Source organism: Artemia sp. Qi Xiang Cuo, chromosome 16 (genome assembly GCF_049724085.1).
Source record: "Artemia sp. Qi Xiang Cuo chromosome 16, ASM4972408v1, whole genome shotgun sequence".
Lineage (NCBI taxonomy): Eukaryota > Metazoa > Arthropoda > Branchiopoda > Anostraca > Artemiidae > Artemia > Artemia sp. Qi Xiang Cuo.
In genome coordinates, this window is record NC_142809.1 from 5,522,515 (window position 1) to 5,544,006 (window position 21,492).

At 35.1% G+C, this 21,492-nt stretch overlaps 1 protein-coding gene across 6 annotated transcripts in view; it reads left to right on the forward strand.

The window, feature by feature from the left end:
• Window positions 1–21,492, forward strand: part of LOC148942498 (long-chain-fatty-acid--CoA ligase ACSBG2-like) — a 265,986-nt gene that overhangs the window by 175,361 nt on the left and 69,133 nt on the right. For all 6 annotated transcript variants that reach the window (XM_089101963.1, XM_089101964.1, XM_089101966.1 and 3 more), the window contains one exon: window positions 1,695–1,838. In XM_089101963.1, coding sequence (XP_088958089.1) covers window positions 1,695–1,838 — 144 coding nt within the window. The remainder of the gene's footprint in view (window positions 1–1,694; window positions 1,839–21,492) is intronic.

The following is a 21,492-nucleotide window of genomic DNA, read 5'->3' on the forward strand; positions in this document are numbered from 1 at the left end:
TTTCTCATATATCCTATGTTATATCTATATACTTCTTAGGAGTATAATAACAGTGCCGTATTTAAAATTTTTTAGGTAATATGTAATATGTAATAGGTAATATGCAAATGGTTATGGATATAGATTAGAAGAGATGGCAAAAATCCATTCTTCTGCTTAAAATTTGGAGCTATTGAATCAATGAACATGACTTTTTCACCCATTTCGATCTGGTAAATGGTATTGAATTTACTTTATATGGTTAGAACTACAATTGAATTGGTTGAATAAAACACAACCAGATATTACATCGCTTGAGTATCTTGATTATTGTTGAATATATGAATTTATTAAGTTTAGGGTGTATATGCTCCCTAAACTTGGGTGCTTAAACTATATGCTCCCTATGGAGTATAGGGAGTATGTGTTTAGGGAGTAGATCCATAATGTCAATGAGTCTTTCTGCATGTTCTAGTATTATTCAGGTATTTAAGTCCTGTTACAAGTGGGTCAGGATATGCACGTAGTCAGGGAATGCCTCCTGCCTCCCTCCGAAATCCTCAATTTTCCAAATTCCTTAATGCTTCTAATTCAATTTATCATTTTTTTCATTATTATAGGATTCCCTAAAAAAAAATCCTGCCTTTGTTCCTTGGTTACAATAAAAAATACGGCTTTGAATATTTTTTTTTTTTTCACTAGCAGTAACGTTGCAGTGACATTGAAATTAAAACGTTAAATTTCAATTTAGTGACACACATATATGATTTAAAATATGCCTAGACTTATTAAAAAAATTTATCGCCATCGTTTGTTTAAATTAACAAATTTCACTAAAACTAGAAGAAGTTAACAGTACCACAGATAGATGTGTATAATTTAAACTAATTTCTTATTTAATTAGTTGGAGTTGATTTTGTTAATTTAAAGTAAGTAAAAATACACAGCGTTTTAATTTCTTTTAAAATTAAGGTTGGATGTATTTTGAAACTGATGCTGTTCCAGAGTGTAATATAGTTTTAAATCAAGCTTTCTAATTATGACAACATGTCAATTCACGCTAACACTCTCAAGTGTTACCAGGTGCCTGATGCAAGAAAATCTGCTCCAAAAATGCGCCAAAGGCACCATTGTCTAAGCAGAAGTGCGGCGTGGATCCAATTTCTCAAAAGGAATCCGCTATGAAAATACGCTTATTTGAAGATTTTATTTTCAGAGTTTGCTTATTCAACAGAAAATTTACAATAAAAACAGCTTCAACATAACCTTCCACGTAAGGCTCCATGGCCACGAAGGAACAGGGGAGAAAAGATAACAAAAGAAATCCACTAAGAAAAAATACGAAAAAAAACACGAAAAACAAAATCTAATCTTCCATTTCAAAAATCGCCGAATGCAGACGGGGGAGCAGAGGAAGACTTTAAAAAAAAAAAATAATAAAACTGAAATGACTCATGCTAAAACAAACATTCAACCCCATCCAGAGACACCAACTCCAGGGAAAACCAGAAAAAATACAGTTATTAACTAGAGCTTCCTTAACATTTTGTTTGAAGATACCAGACGAGTGGCAAGCTTCGTCCAGACTTATGCCACTTCATTGTGCAATCACCTCAAAAGAAGTACTAAATCTGTCAACACTGAAACAATGTAGCCTGTTAACAACTTATTTGTATATTACCTGATTGATCGCCATCTTTCATATTTTTCTTTAGTCTGGAACTACTGGAAATCCAAAAGGTGTCATGCTTAGTCATGATAATTTGACATGGAATGGCCACGCCGTCGCCACTTACGTTTCATGTAAAGAACAGGAAATTATGATCAGCTTCTTACCGTTAAGTCATGTTGCAGCTCAGGTAAGTTTGTCAATTTGAATTTTCTTGCTTGCTTAGTATAGGTGGCTTATAACTTAAAGGTAAGTGTGATTCAGCTGCTATCAAAGAGTATCGTGGAAATAAGAGTGAAAACTTAACATATAATATATACACTTACAGTAGATTTGTCAGTATACACTTAAAAAATCTACTTTTGATGCTGCCATGTTAACTGTTACTAAATTTCTTGTTTTTAATCAAAAGTTAATTCAAATTTGGGAAAAAGAGGAATAGGGTTTTTATCTTTGATCAAAACTATCTTTAAAACCGAAATTCGATATTTTTCGTGAAGGATAGCGTAAACCTTTTCTATTTAATTAATTTAAAATACTTTTTCCACAAATGATTTTTTTCAAAGAAAGTAAAGAGCTACATAATGATAATTCATTGGTTAAGCTTCCGAAGATGCGAATCAAAATTACAATAACGAACAGAAATATCCGTATATATTTGTATTTATTTTTATATAAATATAATTATTTATATAAATATAATTATTTATTCATATTTATATAAAATGTATATTTATTAACAATAAATAATCGAGTCAAACTCAAAACAAGCAGACGCCCCCCATGCCTTCACAAGATTCGAACATAATTTGCACTTTACTAAATACAAAATTCACTTTAAATGTTTTCGCTTTGTTAACTTTCATAAACCCAAAATTACTAAGACTTTAAGGAACAAATATCCGTACATATATATTAAACTGCGAATCCACATCCATTTGTTTTGTTTTTTTAAGTAAATTGCAAATTATGTTCTGGTCTTGAGAAGGCATGGTGAATGTCAGCCCTACCCATGTTATTTTTGCTCGTTTTGAGTTTGACTCGGTTATTTATTATAGTCTTTGTTCGTTATTTTCGGTGTTTTTTTGTGATCGGGTATGCCTGGTTATTTTATTTTTTGGTGGATAAGATACTTGTAGAAAATGTGAAGAGCTATCTTTCGAAAAGAATCTTTGAATTTTAGTGCCCATTCTAAACAAAGAAGGAAATAGTCTAAGAAGGAAATCTCGTTTTCTCTTATTTTGTGTCGCACAACCACAATTCTGACATGAATACGACCAAAAAACTGTCGAGCTACAAATCCAAGACACTTATCCTTTCAAAACTGTTGAGGACTTCTCTCTCTATGTCTTCTTTCTTTATTTTTTATCTCACTAAATTAATATTAAGAAGACAGAGTCGCTAAGACTAGAGGTAAGTAAGATGAAAAGGCGACGTCGGGTAACGAAAAGATCGATCAGGTGAACAGCTTCACTTACCTTGGTAGTATTACTAGTTAAGACGGTGGGTGCCTTGAAGATTTTGAAATTAGAATAGCTAAGGCAAAGGTTGTTTATTCACGGCTACGGCAAAGGTTGTTTATCCAACCAAGATTAGAATATTGGAAGCTTCAGCGATGACAGTGATCAAATATGGCTCTGAAGCATGGTCACTCCAAAAAGCGGATGATTATTTGCTGGATGTTTTCCAGAGAAATAGCCTACGGATTATTCTGGGTATCCGGCTGACTGACCGTATTTCGAAACAGTAGGCTGTACGAAAAGTGTGGTTCAATCCCGATTTCTAAGGCTATAATGAGAGAAAGTTTGAGATCGCTAGGGCAATTTCTGCGGATGAAGGATGGCAGATTGCCAAAGATTGTCCCTTACGGCCAACCGTCTAGGGCTATCTAGGGTTTAAAAGAAAATCGGGTCATCCTCAGTTGGGGCGGGAGGATGTCGTGAGGAAAGATTTGAGGAAAATGAGAACTTCCTGGGAAGGTGTAAAGAGGGAGGCTTTGAATAGATTGTGATGGAAGTAGAGTGAGGGGTTATATTTTGCTTACTCTATGTTCCATCCTGTGTTATTTGTCCCACTTTACGTTCCATGGCACCTTTCCATGGTTGATTACCAGACTAATTAATGCTATTGATGTCAATTGCATATGGAATTATACAAAACCTACCAGACAGGTTTCCGGGCCAACCACAGGTTTCTGGGCTAATAGGTGTATGAAAATACTTTGAGTACACCATATACGGCAACCTAAATGGAATTTGAGGGTCGATAGAGTGAAATTATGTCACTATTCTAATTTTTTTTAAACCAGTATTGCCTATAACTTAATATATTAAAAATATTTTTTGATATCTCTAATAGTGTATGTGTCTTCCGTGTCAGAAAACCAGTGGTAAATCCCGTATCAGAAAACCGGTGTGTCTTTTTTAGCTACCAATATATATCAATTATTTTTTTGTATATATTCAAGTTTCAGATTAGAATTTTCTACAGTTTGAATAGTTCATTCAATCTACTAGTATCAATATTTTTTTGCAATCATTTACATAGATATGGAATATTCTAAGCGACTTCTGGTGAGTAAAAAATTTTCTCATTATTATAATAAAAAAAAAGAAATCTATTTTATTTTTTGTCTCGTCATTAAGTTAGGGAAGAATTTCCTTCCTTTCTTACGCTTTTTTTCTTCACCGTGTTGTTAGCTCTTTTAAAAAGCATTTCGCTAAATATTCAAAAAACAGGCTCAGTCAGTTTCGCTATAATAAAAAAGAAATCTATTTTTTTTGTCTCGTTATTAAGTTAGGGAAGAATTTCCTTCCTTTCTTACGCTTTTTTTTACTGTGTTGTTATCTGTTTTCAAAAAATCATTTCGATAAATATTAAATAAACAGGATCAGTCAGTTTCGCTATAATAAAAATAAATATATTTGTTTTTGTCTCGTTATTAAGTTAGGGAAGAATTTAATTCCTTTCTTATGCTTTTTTTTTCACCGTGTTGTTACCTCTTTTAAAAAAAGCATTTCGCTAAATATTCAAAAATGAGGATCAGTCAGTTTCGCTATAATAAAAAAGAAATCTATTTTTTTTGTCTCTTCAATAATTTAGGGAAGAATTTCCTTCCTTTCTTATGCTTTTTTTTTTCACCGTTTTTTTAGCTCTTTTAAAAAAGCATTTCAATAAATATTCAAAAAAGGGGTCAGTAAGTTTCGCTATAATAAAAAAGAAATCTATTTTTTTTTGTCTCGTTATTGAGTTAGGGAAGAATTTCCTTCCTTTCTTACGCTTTTTTTTTACTGTGTTGTTAGCTCTTTTAAAAAGCATTTAACTAAATATTCAAAAAACAGGATCAGTCAGTTTCGCTATAATAAAAAAGAAATCTATTTTTTTGTCTCGTTATTAAGTTAGGGAAGAATTTCCTTCCTTTCTTACGCTTTTTTTTTTAATGTGTTGTTAGCTATTTTAAAAATCATTTCTATAAATATTAAAAAAACAGGATCAGTCAGTTTCACTATAATAAAAAGAAATCTATTTTTTTTTTGTCTCGTTATTAAGTTAGGGAAGAATTTCCTTCCTTTCTTACGCTTTTTTTTTACTGTGTTGTTAGCTCTTTTAAAAAGCATTTCGCTAAATATTCAAAAACACAGGGTCAGTTAGTTTCGCTATAATATTCAAAAAAAAAGAAAATCTATTTTTTGTCTCGTCATTAAGTGGCTTTTTTTTTCAAAATTGAGTTATGAATTAAATTATGAACTATTCCTGAACTGGGCACTTTAATTGTTACGAACTGGGCACTTTAATTTTTGGTATGGAAGGAGAAAAAAGTTATTTGCTTACAATGATTTATTTAGTCCAGTTTAACTGGTTTTGTTATTTTTTTCAACTTTTGGGAGTTTAGTACTGTGATATTAAGAATTTAGATATATAAGTTTTAAAAAGCTTTTCATAAAAAAAATATATAATTGTCAAATTTTCATGTTTGATACTATGGAATTAAAGGCCTAACGTCTTTCGTTAATATTCTGACTAAGTAAGAATTAAGCTAGCTAATTAAATTGCGTAATTTTTTCAACTTTTGGGGGTTTGATATTAAAGCGGTAATACCCTCCCGTAAGCTAAATAGTTTGAAAACTGAAAATGATTTTTATATATTTTAGAATGCCGTTGATCAATCATCGAAGCAAAAACTTGCAAAATTGAATGAAGCCCAGAACAATGCTGAGACAGGAGTAATGAAGCCAAGTGCCAGCTCTGTGCAAATCTCTACGCAATCTGGTAGAAAATTTAAGAGGGAATGGATGCTTTCATATAATGCTTCAGTCTCATCCAATCAAGATCGGGGGGACACTCCTCTTCATGCTTTGCCAGGGACTTCAGATGTACAAGCGCAGCCAGAATTTGTAAATGTATATATTTTTCTTTCTTTTCCGTATTTTTCAAAAATAAGACAAATTTTCTCAAGCGCGTAACTTTTGATTAGTAAAGCTTAAATTTGTTTCTAAACTATTTTATAATAATCCTATTTCATTTTCTTCCATTAACCAAATTAGCTGGATATAAAATAATGGTTATAACACGGAAGTAGCAAATAGCTTATCATACTTTTCTATAGATTTATAAACCTTACCTCTAATTTTTCTTTTAAGCAAGATGTTTTTTAATGCAAAAATCCAATTATTTCTTTAAACAAACTAACTATATAAACAAATAACTATTTCACAGTTGACAATTGAACAATCATTCTTAAACTGGGATATGTTTTTGCACTAAGCTTTTGCGCGTATCCGGTTCTTATCAAATGTCCCATCAGGACGCTTGAATTTTTAATCCGACAGATATAAATTGAATATTAATCGTTCGTTATAAAGTGGTTTTCAAATATCAGGATGTTTATCTTCGATAGGATATTAAAAGAGGAAAAAACTTTTTTTAATAATTTCAAAAAACGTCGTCACAGTTATATCAAAAAACATTAATTAACCGAAAGCATTTCTGGAGATTTCAGTCAATCACTTTGACGAAACATTTGTGGGTATTTTAAAAGAGGTTCTAGAATACAATTTGGGGCTGAAATTCTAGGGTCGTTATAATACACAATTTATATTTTAAAAGTGTTGTGAAGTCCGCTACCCCAAGTCGAAAGGGCTTCGATCCTCCTACCTCGAAGGAAGCTCCCGGTTCCCAAAGGTCCTCCCCGGGGGCTCTAAAAAGGATCATCCAGCTCTCATTCAGGTAAACATACAACTAAAATGAACATAATTTTTTCAACTTTATGAAATAATGCTTATTTCGCATAGGAAATAAAACCTTTTTTCTACAGATTAATGAAATAGCATTGCCAGTGAATGATGAAACATTGGAAATTACAGGGTCAATTACCTCACTGCCACTGGAATTCAGAGATAAACCTACATTATTTATAGATCATATGGAATTGGATGAGCGTTTCCTTAACGATGTTTTTGGGGATATAGCTAGCCTAGACGATTTAACTTGTGATATTGATATAATAGAGGATTCGGAGTGGGTAGATAGATTTATGCATGAACATTTACGCAATGTTACTAGTGCAACTGAACCGGGTCCTCGTAAAGAAATTACGTCGCAGGACAATACAGGCTGGCTTGATCAATTGTCCCCAAACACCTTGGAAAATGTACAAGGAGACCTCATGTCATCTCCAACCACTGCAGTTGAACAGACTGGGATTATTGACAATTCTGAGTCACCCTCCACCATTCCGCTTAATGATACAACAATGCAAATTGTTGGGCCTCATTTTTCCGGGGACACTTTTAAAGATAATTTTACTATTAGTGAATTGGATCCTATACAAATAGGGGCAAGACATGAAAATAGTGCTATGTCCCCGGAATTGCGTGAATTTTATTTGTTAGAGTCTGCTCTAAGTCACATACAAACATATAGGGTAGATTTTAACCCTCCCGAGGAAAACGTGATTGACGGAGGCATTATTTTAACTGATCCTGTGAAGGTTCACCAGCGCTAACACGGCAGAATACAAGCAAAAATTGACATTCAAAGTCAGACATGGGGGGGTCAAGGGGGGGTTAAAGCATCAGTTGATCAAAAAGTTTATTTACAAAAGGGGACATCTGGGGAAATTTTTTATTTTCATTTTTCAACTGGTAACCAGACTTTTTACCCAGGTCTAAATAAATTTGAAGACAACTTTTTTAACTGAGTAAATAAACTAATTGACTTTGGACACGTTTAACGAGAGGGGTAGTGGGTCAACCATTTTATACATTGAACACATGGATCTGGATCTCAGTATATTTAAAAAAAAACTTCATTTTAAGAGGAGCGGGGGGTAACAAAATAAAATACAACCTAGATTTGTCGGCCACGGTAGGATTTCAGGGTTTCAGATTTGAAACAGGGCTGTAATGCTTTAAATACTCATTTTTAGCATGAGCCCATAAAACATTAAACAAAGATTCGACAATAAAAAATCTTGACAGCCTTGCACGTAACAGTGTAAAAAATTTCCCTAAATTAAATTTTGACTAATTAGAGGGTAAGTATCCGGTGTCATTGAAATAATTACCCAGATTCTAGAAAGCAAATTAAATTCTTGGGGGGAGGGGAGTTGGTCTCCAGTCTGACACTGAATTTGTAGCTGGGGGAAAAAACCAAATAAAAAAAGGGTTTTGTATTCAGTCAGGACACCGATGGTAGAAAATGATAGAAATTGGGTATGGATTATTTATAAGCCTCCCAAAGATCTAAATTCCTATGGTCATTTTTTCCCCGTTACAGCAATAAGTCGACTCCTATCTCAAGGCGTTCAGAACGGGGAACGTCTCTATTGCCCCATGTACCTTTCCCCATTTAGATCTGAGCGAACACTCTCAGATCACATGAGCAATTGCAAAATTCATGGCAATCAAAGAATTTAAATGCCGGCAGAAGGCAAAGATATTTTACAATTTAAAAATTTCCAAAATTCCCTGCTACAAGTTGATAAAATATCTTTAGATTGTGAAACAAGACTAGTTGAGGTATCAGACCCTTCAAGGCCAAATATAGTCAAGGAACACAAACTAGTTGCGTGTTCCTATGCGCACGCCCGTCGCGATTCCAACAATAAAATGCAGTTGGAAGAGTTTTTTTTGGCTATGGATGAGGAGGGTAGCATGGAAAAGTTATTGGTATCTTTAATAAAAACAGCAAACGGCGCATTTTCACGATTGCGTCACATCAACTACCCAATGAAATTGTCAGATAAAGAGTAACTGGCACTGGAAAAGGGGACGATTCGCTAGGTTTGTAGAGGTGTTCTTGCCCCTAAGGACGCGGTGCAGGACCCTGATCACCTTACTGATCCCAATTCAACAGGTAGAAGTAACTTTCAGGAATAGAATCACAATTTATGTAAGTTCAAAATTAAACAGCAACTTTTTCTTTCGGTTTCTAAACATAGCGATTATTACGATCTGAAGTATGTGCTACCAGCATTGGCTTATCTTCAAAGAAATGGAACTGTGGATGATGATGCATGGGTGATAGACAGCTTTTCCTACAGAATCATACCTAAATCATCGGAAAAGTTGCTTGTTTTGGAATTTATGTGGAAATTTGTTGAAGCCGACGTTGAGTACACGAATAAAATTCGCTTTTTAGATTCCTACAGTTTTTTCCCCAAATCATTGAGGGAATTAATTCAGGTGCAGAAAAACGATGACGGTTGCAATGCTTTCCCCCTTCTCAAGCAACAATTTCCAAATGATTTATATGATTTGTTGACGGTCAAGGGCATATATCTTTATGATTATTATTGTTCCATGTCGAGATTCGCCGAGGAAACTATTCCTTGTATTGAATCGTTTTACCACAGTCTACACGATCGTAGGTGCACCCCCGATGAATACAGTTTTGCTAAAAAAGCTTGGGCAGAGGGAGGGTGTAAAAACGGGCTTGACAACTGCAAGCTGTATTTATCGAGTGACGTGTTAACTCTGTTAGACATTATGTGTAAAAATACGGACAAAATCTATGAGGAATTTAATCTTGATTCAGGCTATTATTTTTAATCTCCTCATCTAGTGATGGAACTTATCCTAAAAATTAATTGGGAAAAATTGGGCTAATCACAGACATTGATAAGCATCTGTTCATTGAAACGTCAATGAGGGATGGATTTGTTTTTCGCGGAGATCGTATCTTGGAAACTGATCCAACAGGAGAGAAGACGGGGACAAAATCGGATGCAGTTTTCCTTGATATGAATTCTCTCTACCCCTCAGCCATGTCCCATTATGCGCTACCTTGCGGTGACTATAAATGGCTCAATGACCCTCAAGTTCCCCATTTCCCCAACATTGGCGACGACAGTGTTGAGGAGAATGGACCGGTTGGATGGTTTTTTGAAATTGATGAGGAGATACCAGTCGAGCTTCACGATTCAGTAAAGGATTTTTTTTCCCGCGCATCAATAGACCTGTGACTAAGGACTCTTTGAGTCCTCGCAATAGGCGTTTAGTCGAGGTGGACGGATTGCATTGGTCACCTTCAAAACAAAAACTTATTGCTGATCTTCTGCCAAAAAAAAACATAGTTGTATATCATGTAGCTTAAAAATGGATATGCAACAATGGTTTCAACGTCGCAAAGGTTCACCGAGCACTTCATTTTAGTCAAAAACCCTATCTAAAAACATTTGTTGACACTTTTGTCAGCAAACGTTCTGAAGCGCAGACGAAAGCAGAAAAACAAATTTATACAATCATTTTGAATTTGGCTTTCGTCAAAATGTGTGAGAGTGTTCGCAATAGGAATTGTTTTGACGTCGTGACAGATCCCGAACAATGTGCTCGAATTATTGCCGATCCAAATTACACTTCCTTCACAATCATTGGCCCGGATATGGTACTTTTGAATAGGAAAAAAAGACGCATTGTTCTGAATAAAAATATTGCTGCAGGCAGTACGATCTTGGAGATCTCTAAAAAGCTCTTGTTGGAATTCTACTACAATGTGGCTAGGGTACAGTGGCCGGAAAAGGAGCAAGTAGAGGTCTGCTACGGGGACACGGATTCTCTACTGTTAAAAGTAAAAACCACAACTTTAATTGATGATTTTGCGCATAGTGAAATTATCAGATTACGGATGGACTTCATAACTTGGAGTAGTCTTTACTCAGAGCTACTAAAATGTCTGGTCCAAAATCAACTTTTATTTTTTAAATCAGAAAAAGGACGCGACATGATTCCCAATGGTGTTTTTGTAATTCTAAAGATGTACTTTATACAGACACATGACGAGGAAATCAAAAAACGTTGCAAAGGAGTACCCACGCGCTATGTGGATAAGAATTTCGACATGGACATTTATAGGAATTGTATTGTTCAAAATACAATTCCACGAGCCAAATTGCTGGCAATTCGTTCTCTCAACCACAGGAACTTTACTGTAAATGTAGAAAAAATTGCCATGAGTATCATTTCTGACAAGGTCTATGTTTGTCAAGAGAGTGTGACTAACCTCCCCCTTGGACACTATTTAACTTCAGACCGGGCCGAATGTGTTATCCATAGGGAAAGTCTCAGTTTGAATAAAGTCCTGTAAATTAATTTCTAAACCCTTTGGGGGGGGGGGGCCTCGCGGCCCAGGGAGGGGCCGCCGCCAGCGGGGGGGGGGGGCGCACCGCCACTATGAAAGTTATCTTCTTTTTTTTTACTTAGAGCAGATTTTTTTTGTAAATGTTTCATTCGAAAAAAAAAGTGCTTTAATCTAATGTTGTATTTTTTCTCTATAAATAAACAAAAAAAAAGTGTATTTATTTAAGTGTTTTTTCTCAGTGTGCCTATATAAATTTTATTTTTTTTATTATAAATAAATTTAAAAAAAAAGTGCATTTTTTCATGTTTAATTTGCTTTTTTTTCAAAGTATTGTTTCTTTTTTTTTATGTATATAATAAAAGAAAATATGATTCTTTATTCGTCTTCTTCTTCTTCTTGAATAGAGTAGTAGTAGTAGTAGTAGTAGGGAAATTGTTTAGTCATTGGACAATCATGGTCTACAGTTAGTTGTCCAGGGAAACTTTTGAAGGGAACATGTATCAATTTAAAACACCATTCAGATCGTCTTTGTGTGGGCCCTCAGTGTGCGGCAAAACAAAACTCAACTGAAATAATTAAAAATTGTGATAAAATGTTCTCGGAAAAACCGAAAAAATATACTATTGTTACAGTATTTGGAAGGAGTCAAACGATAAAATAAAAGCAATTGCTGCCACCACCATGGGATTGATGCAGATACAGTTCATACAGGGACTTGATGTTTTCAGCATTATTGAACCAAACTCTTGGCTGATCATTGACGATCTGGCTGAATCTATTGAACAATGGTCCCAGGAAATGCTGCAATTGTTCACTGTTCGCTCTCATCATGAACAGATTTCCGTTACTCTGGTTCAACACAATCTCTTTCGTCAGAGCAAATGTACGCAAACACTTGCTTTGAACTGTACCTACTATATCATCTACAGAGTTGTTCGTGATTCTAGCTCGCTAATAACCCTCAATAAACAAATCTATACAGGTGCCCCTAAAATTTCTGCTTTCAGCATACAATCAGGCAACTAATACACCCCATGGTTATATCTTGTTGGATCTTAATCAAAATACACCCGAGGATCTGCGTGTAGTCACAGATATTTTTGACAATGAAATCACAGTATATCTCCCTGCGAACACTAAAAAGACCTATTAGTCACTATCATGACACTGAAGGAACTACATGAAAATATACATTTGTTTTCAGTTCTAAGCACTTCAAAACTTACGCTTAGAAAGGCCATACTCAAACATGGTATTTACAATGATTTCATGTATCTAATATCTGAACTTTTTTTAAATTTGACTGAGGGTAATGTTCAAGTGCCAGAAGTAGTTAAGCAACAGGCAAAGCAACATCGTTCCATTGTACGTACATTGACCTCTAAAAAGAAAGGAAAGAATTCTAAAAGGAAACGACTTCTTCAAGCGGGGGGTAGCTTTTTCACACTTTTACTGTCAATAATTGCACGATCTGTAAACAGTTTTATCTAGTGCGAATAGCAAAACCCTATAAATTGATTCCAATAGAACTCGCTTTCACACCCGTCGAACACTTTGAGAACAATCTGAGTAAATTCCTTGACAATGAAAATATTGAGGATGATAAAAAACTGATTTTACTTCAAGATGCACTTCGCAGAGTGGACAAACACTATCGATCGAAGCCCACTGCTGCTGCTGATTCCACAACAAAATACTCTCCTAAATAGTCTGCTGCTGCTGCTGCTGCTGCTGCTGGAGCACACTTAACGAAGGTGGAATTGGCTTCACGTTAATTGAAATGTGGAAATCTGACGCCCCACTCATATCGTGAACAAAGTAAACTACTCCTGACATATCTCTTGGAAAGTGGTCAAGATCACATTCAAGATTGAGAGCAATAGGGAAGGGATTATAATTCAGGGCAAGAGCTATAATCTGCTTGATTTAATCTATGACATGGTTACAAATCGCAAAGGGCTATTTTTATTTGACGCTCATCTATAAAATTTTCTAAATACATTATACTTCCCCAAAAGTCTTATTAGAGATAGAAATATTCTAAAAAAATTAAATGTGAATGCATCATCATCACCAACAACATTGAAATCATTGAAATATGAAGAAAAATACTATTTTAAATTAATTTTGAAAAACACGAGCACACCGCTGATAGCTAGACAAAGGCAAAGATGTATCAAGTAACCATTACCAACAGTCAGTATACAAAAGGGTAGTGGACGTTACACAACATGTTTACGTTCAAAATAGTTGAAGTTCTGAAAGGTGTTTATGAAAATATTGGTGAGGCGGGGAGTTTAAGTTCCCCCACCACTCTTTCCAAAGTCACAGGTGTTCAAACTAAAAGTGTACAAGACTATATACAAAATGAATCAAGTTATAATCTGCATAGAAATCATAGACTTTGTGCCAATCAATATCGAAAACCTAAAGCCTTTTATCCATCGCATATAATGCAAGCAGATATCCTGACTCTAGATGAGCTTCAAAGACGTCACAATACACCGTACAAGTACATTCTCTTGCAATCAGTGTTTTTAGTCGCTATGCATATGCAATTCCATTACGACCAAAGAGAGGTGTTGAAGTTGCTCAGGCCATTGAAAGTATTCTCGAACAGGATTTATATAAAAAAAATTCAAACGGATCGTGGTAGTGAATTTGTTAATCCCCATGTTGCAAAAGTACTAGAGAAATATAGTACACTGCTCTATCATGGTCACAGTTCTATAAAGGCTGCATTGGCCGGAAGATTGATAAGAACTATTCGACTTTTAATTTCAAGATATTGTACATTGAAAAATACATCGGATTTTATTCATGATCTAGATAAAATCATGTTGATTTATAATCAACGACCTCATCAATCATTGTTCAACTCTATGCCAAAGGAAGTTCATCGTTCTGATCATGATACAATTGACACCTTTCTTAAACAGTATTCCAATGAATCAACTGTCAAGAAGAAAAATAAATTCAATGTTGGTGATACTGTTCGAATAAAAAGAACAACAAATTTTTTTTAAGATGGGAACTATTTGTGGTCCACAGAACTTTTCAGAGTGGCAAAAATCCTAGACACTAAACCCATAACTTATCGCCTGCGTGATACCAAAGATGAAGAGATTCTCGGTGGCTTTTACGACTATGAATTGCAAAAAGGTAAAATGCTAGTGAAATCTATCAAATTGAAAAGATATTAAAGACACGTACTCACAGGGGTAAGAAACAGTTACTTGTTCGGTGGCTAGGATACAACTCTGATTTTGATTCTTGGATCGGTGTTGAAGATACTGACAAAGGTAAATCATTTCTGTGTAACTTTCATTTACAACGTTTCTGATCCTCTCTACAATGACTTGAATACGACAAGTGATTTTTGGACAAAACTCTCCCCCGCCATCAAATTTGACGGTGCGTATGAAGTGGCTCTTGTCGACTGTATTCTCAAAAATACCTATGACATCCTGAGAAAGGATCGTGTGTATGATATAAAAGTTATACCACTCGATTGGACTATGAAAGGGTTGAACTATGTCGACTATGAATGGGTTGAAGCACTTAAATCTAGTGACTATCCACATGCCAAATTGAAATATATTGAATATGATAATATGACTCATTAGTGTCGTACAATCAATAGAAAAATCTCATATCATAGGAATGGTACATTCCATTTCAATTATGCATTGGAACATGATAGTATTTGTATTAGCTCACCTCCTGACACTGAAACAATTATTCTCAATGATAATCTGAGAGACGTTCTTGGCTTTAAACAAAATATGATCAATGGGAAAAATTCTGACACCGTTTACGGGATGAATCAAGTTATTTTTGCTAATTATCCACCTGGTTTCGCCTCGGATTCTTGCATATTTCTCTATGCATCCTTTGTGGAAACATCGAGAGTCGGTAATTCAAATGGCCCCCTCCTACGTGTTCTTGAACGAAAAACAACGCATGAACTTGTTCTTCACTATAATATAAAGCATCTTCAGTATGTTCCTGTAAACACGTCGTATTTGGAACTCTGTCAGTTAACACTAAGAAGTGAATTGGGTGATCCTCTAGCAATAACAAAAGGCTTAGCAGTGATTACATGTCATTTTCGATCCATTGTCAACGACAGCACAATCACCTAAAATGAACAATAGGAGAATTCCATTTGTCTGTCCCGATATCGATTGCTATGTTGGTGTTTTGAGTCCGCGTCAAATAGGCAATGGATTGGACTACTACAAGGGTCGTACTACAATGTCTGGCTATGGTCTTGGTAGCTGGTCTGTAAGGCTATTTTCTTCTGAACTACCCCTTGCCAGAAAATATTTTGTACCTTCTGCATCAAATTTCGCTGCCTTAACACTACAGGACTGGTGGTCAGGCGAGAATTTCAAGGAGACTGATGAGGAAAATATTAGATCTTCAGCAAGAGCCATTGGTGATCAACTAAAATATCGGGATAATGGGGAAGGATTGAAAAGGATGTGTTCGCGTCATTCACTCATCAGTCTCCACCCAGGCAGGAAGCAAAGGACGTCAAGAAGGACTTTGAGGAATAAAACAAGGAAGACCAATAAGCAGAAGAAGAAGAAAAAGAAAAAGATTGTTAGATCAAAGAAGGATTTCTTCTCTTAAGATGACTTATCTCCCCCACAAGGAATCATATCCATCAATCAGTTCCTCATTAAATCTATTCAATGCTGAAAATGTTGATGTCAGTGTCAAGTGCGGCTACTATGAATAGTTTCACCCCCAACAACCCCTCTCGGAAAATATACACTTTCAAATATTTTCCAATGAAGACTATTTCATTGATTTGTCATCAACATTTATTGATTTAAATGTTGTTGTGAAGAAAAAGTCAGATAATGCAACTCCAAATGCCGGCGATGGTCTCTCCTATGAAAACTGTATTCTACACAACGAATTAAAACAAATTAATGCATTTATTAATGGAACACTGGTGAGCACAAGCAATAATTCATTAAACTATGCAATTAATATATAATTTATGATGATGACACTAAAGGCTTACAAGGAGTTGAGAGGACAATCGTCAGGCTATGAATATCGATCAGGTGTTGATACTGACGGTGAGTTGACTACTGCAGTGACCCAGGAGTATCATCTGGTTGGAAAATTAAATCATGAGATATTCAATATATCCCAATGGCTACCCCCCAATGTCAAGATTGACATAAAGTTACAGATGGCACCAACGAATTTCATTTTGAGAAAAACACTTCCTGCAGCACCCGATGCAAATGTCATTATCAGATCGGCAATTCCCCACGTCCTAAAACAGCAGGTTATGAGCTCTGTCGCATTGGCAGTGGAAAAGCTAAGAGCCAATGGCAACAACATTAAACTTCTTGTCCCCCTTACAATCACCAATCAACGTCACATTGCCTCCGGCTCTCTTAGCTATACCGATTCTTCATTTATCTATGGAGAAATCCCATTAAAATTGGTTTTGGCCTTTGTGAAGAGTGGCAGTGCCGTTGGATCCTAGACTGAATCCCCCCATGATTTTATTTTTTTCGATCTACTAGCCTTTTGTGCAAAGGGAATGGTATTCTACAGTACACTCTACCTTTCGAAAAAAAATCCTATAGAATTCTGTACGAGTTCACCATGCAATCCCTAGATCATGACTCTCAACTATTTGAAAATGGAATAACCGATTCGATGTTTTCAAAAAATAATTGGGTTATTTTTTTGGACTTGCCGGGCACACAGGATATGAGTCTAGTACGAACAGGAAGTATAGATTTAGAGTGTACATTTGCCGTTCCTCTGACTGAGAGTATCACGCTAATATCCCTGAGTAAAATTGAAACCTGTTTGGATATCACACCCGACGGCAGTGTTCTAATAGAACTAGCACCATGAACACAAACAAAATAATCAATGTATTTAGTATGGATCCATACATATCCCAGTACAAGTCCTATTGCATACCTTCGGACTTCATTGAAAAAATTCCAAGTGTTAACAATACCCTAATCATTGTTAATAGCAGTCCATCGACTATGAAGACCGGCCATTGGCTATGCATCTTTCAAACAGCAAAGAATATTGAATTTTTTGATCCTCTTGGCCTATCGTATAAATTCTACGCTCCACACATCAGCAACTTTATTGAAAACAGGGGGAAAACCATTATTCAAAATCAACGAAGAGTACAGGATTTAACGACTAAGGCATGTGGCTTTCATGCACTACTCTTTTTCATGTTCAGATGTCGTGGCTACACCTACAAGCAGTTTCTCAACATCTACGTTGACTTACCTCGATTGAACGACTTTCTAGTGGAGAATATACTTACAAGTGTATTTAATATTGATTTTAGTGCCCTAAGAATAAAATGTTCTAAAGATGTATGTGAAACTGTTTATTAATAAAAAAAAATTATATACATGATAAAACGACTTTTCTACTCTTTAGATTTCATCCACTACTAGATATTTGTCGACAACAACTAGTGCAGGTAGATTATCTGAATTCACAGTGTACTGATCCTGATGTACTGCAATGTCAGGGTCACATTTTCTCATGTAGAGCGTGACTTCACTCTTGTCATATCTCTTTGTATAGTCAATGATACTATTCTCATTTATTCTATAGAATTCACATGTTTCAATTTGTTTATTTGAAGTAATTTCACAAATAGTGTCCTCAAGTGTCGAATCACATTCCGTCACAGCCAAATAAAAATCAGTGGGCTTATAATCATAACACCCATTGTCTTCACAACAATGACGTAGAAACCATATTCTTTTGTTGTTCCAACAGTTGAATCGTTGACCCGTTTCCTCCTCCCAGAACAATTTAAAACCACGACGATACCAATCTCGTAGCAATAAACTAAAATCACGGTTAGGATTCTTTCCAATCATACCGGGATATGTATTCTCCCACTGCTTACATTTATCATAGTGACAATTGGAGCATAGGTGACCTCTACGATGAGAGTCAAACACTTTTTCAAGACAGGAATTACAACCTTTAATTTGTACTGCATATCCTCTATGCATTTTACACGGGTTGCATAATCTACACTTTTCATCATACTCATCAATCATTGTGCAATTCTCACATGATGACCAGCTGCCCAGTGAGTACATACATAACGGACATGTATGGAACATTTTGTCATGTGTTGACACTCTCACTGCCACAATGAAACTGAGCTAGCAACAACCAAAATTGTCTGAGATAGAGAGAAAGAGAGAGGAGTAAATCATCCTTGAGCACCATCTTTCTCATGAAAAAAACCCTAAATTTCTAAACTAATGTTTAAAAGCATATCCACAATATCATTTGGCCGTGTTGTGATCAATATATCAATTAATTGTGTAAATGCATTTGGACCACGACGTAGAAGCGTCATACAATAGTCTAATGATGCAGAATTGCTTTTCATTAGATCGAGAAGCATTCCTCGAGAAAATATCTTCCTTTGAATAAACAACTCTAGAAAATTGTCGTCTAGAATCAAACGTTTTTTCCATAAGAATTAGATTCCTCATGATTCGCTCTTTCTCGAATCTATCCATTTTTTAGAGTCCTAACTCTCTCGCAATCAACTTCAGACTAACCAGAATTTTTTCTACTCTAAAAAATATACGCTAGTCTACCATAGAAAGAAAAAAAATACCATTGATTTAGAAACAATTTTATTGAACATAATTACAATAATAATAATAATCACTGATGCATTTTGTTCTCATCAATATATTTCAATAGGACATCTAATGCTGACCGCTATTCACTTTTCCAGCAAAACATAGTTGCTCCTCCTGCTTAAATTTGCTTAATGATATCACGTATCTAGCATACATAGTGTCCCATTCAAGACATAGTCTACAACCAGCGGTTATTTCCACAGCCACATTGGGTATTCGTATATCATTGCCGCTGTTGTCAGCTCCATCATTAATCTCCAATAATTTAGATGAACCACTCATTTTTTTCTCTACTAATATCCTCTGAAATAAACTATTATCTTTGAATTCAAATCTCCTACTAATACGAGTTGGAAGGAAAACTATTCCTTTTATTCAAATCCCAATCACCAATCAAGTTATCGTATATGGAGTTACCTCCACTTTCTGATTGGCTCGTAAAAAACGGATGTTACCTCAAATAACCGGTTTGATTGAGTTACATAATTGCGTGCTTATCCTCTGCACATGTTTGACTACTATATGTCCTATCAGTTTTTTTTAAGAATGTACATGTAAACTCAAGATGTACATTCATTGTGCAATTGACAACAAAAACAGAAAAAAAAACCTGTTTGAGGACATTATATTATTACAAACAAGCTCTTAAAACATGCTTGACCACATTATACACTGCAAAATAACTTGTGTGGTAATCTGCCATGGAAAGGTGCCATGGAACGTAAAGTGGGACAAATACACCGGAAGGAACATAGAGTAAGCAAAATATAACCCCTTACTCTACTGATGGAGGAGGAGCTTGCGTAGCTGTGTTGGCCCTAGGTGGCTTGTAATGTCATGAGTTGTTAGTAGTAGTAGTATCCTTGATCTCTAATACTCTGTTAAAACTGTTGATAGATGTCTCTGTTTTGAGGAATTACAGCCGCGTGATGAGACTTTATGTCTTTAAACATCTGTGCAGCATATGTGACTGCACAAATGAACTGTTAGACTACATAGGTCAAAAGACTATCAGTTCTAATAGATTAGCAGTTCTTAGAACTAACTAAAAAAAAAAAAAAAAACCAACATTAGAAAAATTGAAGGGTTTATTTCAGTGCCTTTTCCTTGAGCTTCAAGAAAGACCAGGGCCACAGTATTGCTAAAAGGCCTAATAACCTGGGGGGGGGTTAATGTGTACTATAGGAGTGTAGAATATAAAATAAAAGGAATTAAATGTTAGATGTCAGAAAAACTGGTGAGGCAGCTCCCCCTCCTCTCCCAGTCCTATAAAAGCCACTAGAGGGCCACACCAGCTGATTCCAATGTTTTTTTCGATTCCAGTGTCTGAATCCACTGTTGTAGTTGGGTTATTAATATGAGATAGTGTTTAAATAATATGTAGGCTATATCTTATAGTAAGTTTTGGATGTAACCGATCTTTGTAAGGGGTTAACTCTACTGTAGAATCATGATTGTCATCGTTGTTGCATAATTAAACACAAGAAAAAACCTTTGTTTTTTTTAGTCGTTTTTTTAGATTTTTTTTATTAAATTAGCCTAGCAAAGATTAGGACCTAGTAAAGAACAAAAAAACCTGGTCAATAATTGTTTTGCTACCAAATACTAAGTTTTTGTCAAAAACTGCGTCTTTATTAGACATTAATTTTTTAAATAGACATTGGTTAGCTTATTATTATTATTTTTTCCGTAAATAATTTTTTTTATAATTATTTTTAATAATTATTTTTTCGGTAAAGTAAATGAACGTTTCTTCACATTTCGAACTAATTATCACAGTGCCTAAATTTTGTCAGTTTCATATGTAAATAAAAAAATATAAATCGTTCTACTAGACTTCATTTCATCTTTTGTTTTTCTTAGAAATGAACTTCCTAATGCACCGCTCTTAAACCCTGCAAAAATAATAGGAAAGGTTCACTGCAATCAGTATCAATTTCTCTACCTGAGAACTTCTAATGACTTCATTAGTAGAATTTTTTTGTTCCGAGGGGAGTACGAAATGGAAAGATCTAATTGCTTTCTGGAAAGAATGAATGCCTGGAGACTTGCTTGTTAAACTTGGAGCCCTTCTGAAAATAGGTAATCCTAATAAATTGATTTTCGATTGTTTATGGTGGGATTCCTTGTTGTCTCGGATATCTTATAGTTTCTCAGAAGTAAATAAATAATTATGAAACTAAACAAAGAGTATGGTCAACTTATAAGATTGGAAAGTGATGTTAGAGTCAACAAAAAGCCTCAACACCGTCCAAAGTTTGGCAACACTGGACATTTTTTTCAGTGTAAAACTAAAAAATAATTAATCTAATTTCTGTAGTTGGTAAAATTAGTGTGGTAATAAGCGCCTGATCTCAGATCCTTACAGAAAAACGATTGCAAGGCTTGAAAAATGCCAAGTCTTGCCAATCGCTAAATGGCGTTGATGTTCTATTTAGACGACACTAGTATCAGTCCCGAATTTTATAAGTTACCCATTCTCTTTGTGTGACACCATCCAATGAGTTAAAACTCTGAAGCTATATCTGTAGAATACTATTCATGAAGCAAGTATTTCCAACATTACTAAGACCA